The sequence below is a fragment of the Scyliorhinus torazame genome, chromosome 10 (genome assembly GCF_047496885.1).
Source record: "Scyliorhinus torazame isolate Kashiwa2021f chromosome 10, sScyTor2.1, whole genome shotgun sequence".
NCBI lineage: Eukaryota > Metazoa > Chordata > Chondrichthyes > Carcharhiniformes > Scyliorhinidae > Scyliorhinus > Scyliorhinus torazame.
The window spans coordinates 129,637,542-129,643,667 of record NC_092716.1 but is presented as its reverse complement, the minus strand read 5'-3'; the positions used below and the strand labels follow the sequence as shown (position 1 = coordinate 129,643,667).

Genomic DNA, 6,126 nt, shown 5'->3' with positions numbered 1-6,126 from the left:
TGGGAGGAAACTGGAACACCCGGAGGAAATGCACGTAGATACGGGGAGAAAGTGCAAACTCCACACAGTCATCCAAAGCCTAAATTAAACCTGGGTCCCTGGCACTTGTGATGCAGCAGTGCCACTAACCACTGTGCCACCGTGCACATCCCGCAGATGTGTCTCACATGGTGCATTCCGTAGTTCTGAAGAGCAGTCACACCATAGGACAAAGCATTAAACAAAAAAATAATTGTGCGGGACTGTCATTTTCACTTGGACTGGACCAATTAGATTAATAAAGGTGGTGTGAAAGATGAGTTTTCCTGGCTTTCCTGGAATAATATGTAACAGAAACAACTCAGGATAAAGCAATTTTACATTTAGTATTACGTACTGAGGCAGGGGGAATTAGTAATCTTATAGTAAAAGAGTGGGAAAGAGTGATCATAATACCATTGTGAAATTTGACAAATTCCAATCACAAAGAAGCCAATAAACTAAAACCAAATTTGTAAAAGGGAATGAAAGAGGGGACATAAATGTGGCAGTTTGCAGTTGGCAACTGCAATTAGTTGAATGCGGCAAAGATCAGTGCTGGAGCCTCAGTTATTTATAATCTTGGACACAGAGACACAGTATTTATTTAATCAAGTTTGCTGATGTACAAAAATTCGGTGGGGGAACCTTCTGCCCTGATTTTTTGGAAGGCGCTATATAAAGGTACAAATGGCGGCTGGACTGGGCTACACGCATGCGCACTCTGCTCCTCCGGCTGGGCTGCGCGCACGCGCACTCTGCCCCTCCGGCTGGGCCTGCCCGGTTTCCGGTTCCGGTGTCATGGCGGACGGGCCGGGGAAAGCCGTTTATCAGGCTGTGTTCCGGCGTTTGCGGGCGGCACAGACCAACAAGGTCAGAGAGGCCGGAGGGGGAGGATTGGTGGCCAGACTCCCCGGACCTCGGGGAACAGATTATATGCCGGCCTTGGTGGGGAGGAGAGACTGGTTGCGCCCACGGACTGGAAGTCGAGCCCCTGTCACCGGAATCCCCCCCCCCCCCCCCCAGTCCTGGTCGGTTGGTCCCGCCCTGAGTCATTATTTACTGGTGGGGGCCATGGCGAATGTAGCCCTGCCCACCACAGGATGCCGCTGATTTGATGGTGTATCCATGTGCTGCACTCCCTCTGAAAACCCTTGACTGACCTGATCCTCATCCTAATGACCCCCATCACTCCTCTACAGACCACCTCCACACTGATCCCATCCACTGACCACCCGTACATTGACATTTCCCCCTACTGACGCCCCACCCACCCACCCACCACCACTGATGCGCTCCACTGACCACCCACACCCAACCATTGACCACCCACACCCCTGTCTTGGGATGGTGTTTTCTCTTCTCTCTGACCTGTTTTATACTTTTTGTGCAGAGCTGTTTCGATTGTGATGCCAAGAATCCCAGCTGGGCCAGCGTTACCTATGGGATCTTCCTGTGCATTGACTGCTCTGGAATCCATCGCTCCCTGGGCGTTCATCTTAGCTTCATCAGGTAGGGGTACATGCTGACCAAACACGATACGCATCCTGGAGTCACTGTTGCTTATACCCTTCACTCCAGAAGCACAAGTTAGCTACTGGCACTGCTGGGTTATCAATGGGTTCAAAAGCTGATTTTAGACCTTTTTTTAAAAAAAATTATTGTCACAAGTAGACCCTTGACTGACCCCATTACCACTGCAATGAAGTTACTGTGAAAAGCCCCTAGTTGCCACATTCTGAGCTACTGTGAGCCCAGGTACCAGCTCCAGCCTGAGTGGAGTAAACTCATCGCCGGAGACACTGACACGGCTTCTGCAATCAGCCTCACTGTGCTGAGTGAAACATGCCAGCATCAGTCAAGAATATAAGGGGCAGTACTGGGTTAACCCGGACTTGCATATGACACTGGTGGATGATTATCACAGTCGGGCCCTAACTTGCACTCATTGCATGTTAGGACGTGCATTCCCTGACATAGTGGGCCCACGTTCCCCAACCTGTTCATATCATGAAGTTTTTCCTGTAATTTTAATTCTGTACTCTGGTGCTTTTTCTGCAGATCTACTGAGCTCGATTCAAACTGGAGCTGGTTCCAGTTGCGGTGTATGCAGGTGGGAGGGAATGCGACTGCAGTAAGTGTAGCACCGTTTTCAGGTTCACCAATCCTGCAATTCGAGTCCCTCAGCAGGAAAGGACTAGTTCTCCAGTACACTCTTGTTTTGCATATACACCACTGTAGGCATTAAAGTAACATCACGTCTATGGCAGTTTAAGGCGTGTTAGATACAGAGTGAAGCTCCATCCACACTGTCCCCATCAGACACTCCCAGGACAGTACAGCACAGGGTTAGGATACTGGGTGAAGCTCTGTCCACACTGTCCCCATCAAACACTCCCAGGAGAGGTACAGCATGGGGTTAGATACAGAGTAAAGCTCCCTCAACACTCCCCATCAAACACTCCCAGGAGAGATGCCGCACGGGGTTAGATACAGTGTAAAGTTCCCTTTACACTGTCCCCATCAAACACACCCAGGAGAGGTACAGCACGGAGTTATGTGCAGCAATGCAGTGATGGGTGGCTTTCCCACTGCCCCCCTAACCTACCTGACAAGGATACAGTTAAGATACAGTGCTTTGTCAATCTGCACTGTGAGCTTTGCTGACATATGAGATCTACCTGCGTTGCTGCCTGTGTTGAGTTTGAATTCTGGATGTTGAATGATTATTTTTGACTTTGCCCCTCAGGCAGCCTTTTTCCGCCTGCATGGCTGCATGACGAAGGATACGAACGGCAAGTACAACAGCCGAGCAGCTCAGCTGTACCGTGAGAAGGTCAGGACTGCAGCTACAGCTGCTGTGGAAAAATACGGCACAGAGGTATGGCACTCAGTTTGTGCAATGGCAGTTTGTGGGGCAATGCATTGGAAAGGCACCAGATTGGATGGTGGTGGTGGGTTGGGTGCATGGGTTTTGAGTCAGGGGAATTTACAGTGCAAAAGGAGGTCATTTAGTCCATCGAGTCTGCACTGGCCCTTGGAAAGCACACCCCATGCCTCTGTGGGGGAATCACCAGGTCACTGGCAGGCTCACTGGGTTTGGGGAAATCACATTGTCCTCGGTTGGGATCACAAGGTTAGTGTGTGGCACGTTGTTCCGGGGGCGGGGTTGCATGCGGTGTCACAGGTTGTTCAATCACAGGAAGGAGAGAGGGTTTGCTGTGTCTGGGTGTGTGGTGATGTCAAGATGGATAGGGAGGTGACTGGGCCTCACCGGTACTCAGTCACACGGTATCTGATGCTGCTCGTGTGCCACCCATTGCTCTGCATGTTTAACACTGTTTGACATTGACCTTTGAATCATCCCGGCAGCTGTGGATTGACGGATGCGGCACTTCACCAAGCCCATCCCTGGGCCAAGACAAGAAGGATTTCTTTGTTAAGCTCTCGCAAGTAAGTGTCCTCCTGACTGCAGTCTTTCCAGTTGGTTCACAGAGTAACACCTTTCTGATTGTTGATACTTCCCTCAGGGCTCTGCTGATTGGGAGAGCAGTATACATTCAGGAAAGATCAGTAAGCAGCATTTAACAGAGCAAGTGGAGAGAGCCAAGACACAGAGCAAGGATGACAGTCAACAGTGTGGTAAGTGTAGTAATAGCATGGTTCCAGCACCTAAGGAGCTATTCTGCACATCCTGCCTGTGCTAGCCCGCTGCCTAACCCTTTTCTGTTCCTTGCAACCCTCCATATTATTCCATTTCTGATAATCCAACTCCCTCTTGAATGTTGAATTGAGCCTGTCTTCACCACACTCTCAGGCAGTGCATCCAGATCCTAACAACTCGTAGTGTGAAAGTCTTTTCCATTGTCTTGGCAGAATTTTCATTTAGTTCATTGAATAAATCTGAAATTGAAGCTACTATTAGTAATGGTGAAAATATCAAAATTAATTCCACACAAATAGAAGACATCAGGGTCAGTACTGAGGGGGCAGTGCTGAACTGTCAGAGGGTCAGTACCGGGGGGGTGAGCAGTATTCCGCCTGCCCTGCAGTGTATCCCCCATGCATACCTCCCCCCTACCCCCTCCCTCCATTCTGCCTGCCCCAGGTTTCCCCCAACGTACAGCCCTTTGCTTCCAGGGTGTGGTTACGTGTTGACAATATATGAGTTCTTCTGTGATGGGGTGAGGTACAGGCTGCAGGATAATCACACATGATTTGGGTAGGATACTGGTTAAAACTGAAGCATTAACACATTCCTCTATTACAGAGTCGGAGCAAGGACCCAGCATAAAACCCTTCTCTGCTTCACCAATGACGATATCAGGTAAGGGCATCTGTTAGGCGTCTGGTAAGGGTGTCTGTGCTTCACCCGCTTTATGATGGGGAACCATGTCAGACTGTTTGATTACGTTGTGGGGCAAGTTCTCAAAGTGCAAAGGGAAAGGAAAGAATAAATACAAACTAGTGGGACTCCATGGGTGAATAAAGCTGTAAGAGAACTGTTGAGGGTTAGGAAAGAGGCAAACAGTACGTAGAAAGACAGCAATAAACTGTAAATAGGAGGGCATACAAAAAGATTTAGGAGAGAAGTCGGAAAAAAAGAGCAAAGAGGAACAATGAAACTTTGAACTTGAAACACAGTAATGAACTATTTTAGAGATGAATGGGAACAGGAACATGAAGGGTTAATAATCCCACAATTAATGATGGCAGAAATATTGAACAGTGACTTTGCTTTGGTTTTTAGCAGGGTGATAGGATATATAAACATGACATTAAATGATAGGCTGAGAAATGAGATGAGTGCATTTAAAAATAAAGGATGTTTTGAATAAACTAAAGAAACTCAAATTAATTATTCTCTAACCTCTGGATGGATTGCATCAATATTCATGAAAAGAATCTGGGGAATCATGGGGAGCATGGTAGCACAAGTGATTAGCACTGTGGCTTCACCAGGCCAGGGTCCCAGGTTCGATTCTCTGCTGGGTCACTGTCTGTGCGGAGTCTGCACGTTCTCCCCGTGTCTGCGTGGGTTTCCTCCGGGTGTTCCGGTTTCCTCCCACAGTCTAAAGACGTGCAGGTTAAGTGGATTGGCTATGCTAAATTGCCCTTCGTGTCCAAAAAAGTTAGAAGGGGCTATTGGGTTTACGGGGATAGGGTGGAAGTGAGTCGGTGCGGACTCGATGGGCCGAATGGCCTCCTTCTGCATTGTGTGTTCTATGTTCTAAGAGAAAGTTATCTCTAGTTCGTTAGAGAAAGATGTGGTACCAGCGCACTGGCAGAAAGCGAATGCAATTCCTGTGTTTCAGAAGAGGGAGATTCACCAACTCTGACCCTTGAATAAGATTAAATATATTTAATACATGCCAAATATTTCATAATCTATAGAAAATGCTTAATCATTCAAACAAAGAACAAAGAAAAATTACAACACAGGAACAGGCCCTTCGGCCCTCCAAGCTGTGCCGATCCAGATCCTCTATCTAAAACTGTCGCCTATTTTCAAAGGATCTATATCCCTCTGCTCCCTGCCCATTCATGTATCTGTCTAGATACATCTTAAATGACGCTATCGTGCCCGCCTCTACCACCTCCGCCTGCAATGCGTTCCAGGCACCCCCCACCCTCTGCGTAAAGAACTTTCCACGCATATCTCCCTTAAACTTTTTCCCTCTCACCTTGAACTCGTGACCCCTAGTAATTGAGCCCCCCAATCTGGGGAAAAAGCTTCTTGCTATCCACCCTGTCTATACCTCATGATTTTGTAGACCTCAATGAGGTCCCACCTCAACCTCCGTCTTTCTAATGAAAATAATCCTAATCTACTCAACCTCTCTTCATAGCTAGAGCCCTCCATACCAGGCAACATCCTGGTGAACCTCATCTGCACCTTCTCCAAAGCATCCACATCCTTTTGGTAATGTGGCGACCAGAACTGTATGCAGTATTCCAAATGTGGCCGAACCAAAGTCTTATACAACTGTAACATGACCTGCCAACCTTTGTACTCAATACCCCTTCCGATGAAGGAAAGCATGCCGTATGCCTTCTAGACCACTCTATTGACCTGCGCAGCCACCTTCAGGGTACAATAGACCTGAA

At 48.0% G+C, this 6,126-nt stretch overlaps 1 protein-coding gene across 5 annotated transcripts in view; it reads left to right on the top strand.

Moving 5' to 3' along the window:
* The first annotated feature begins 790 nt into the window (after nucleotides 1-790).
* The window catches only part of arfgap2 (ADP-ribosylation factor GTPase activating protein 2), a 72,462-nt gene continuing 67,126 nt past the window's right edge, over nucleotides 791-6,126 (top strand). For 3 of the 5 annotated variants that reach the window (XM_072518733.1, XM_072518732.1, XM_072518730.1), the window contains exons 1-7: nucleotides 791-891; nucleotides 1,412-1,530; nucleotides 2,080-2,152; nucleotides 2,768-2,899; nucleotides 3,391-3,471; nucleotides 3,549-3,660; nucleotides 4,289-4,345. In XM_072518733.1, coding sequence (XP_072374834.1) covers nucleotides 820-891; nucleotides 1,412-1,530; nucleotides 2,080-2,152; nucleotides 2,768-2,899; nucleotides 3,391-3,471; nucleotides 3,549-3,660; nucleotides 4,289-4,345 — 646 coding nt within the window. In that variant the 5' untranslated portion in view covers nucleotides 791-819. The remainder of the gene's footprint in view (nucleotides 892-1,411; nucleotides 1,531-2,079; nucleotides 2,153-2,767; nucleotides 2,900-3,390; nucleotides 3,472-3,548; nucleotides 3,661-4,288; nucleotides 4,346-6,126) is intronic. The other 2 variants (XM_072518731.1, XM_072518734.1) reach the window with 2 other exon arrangements.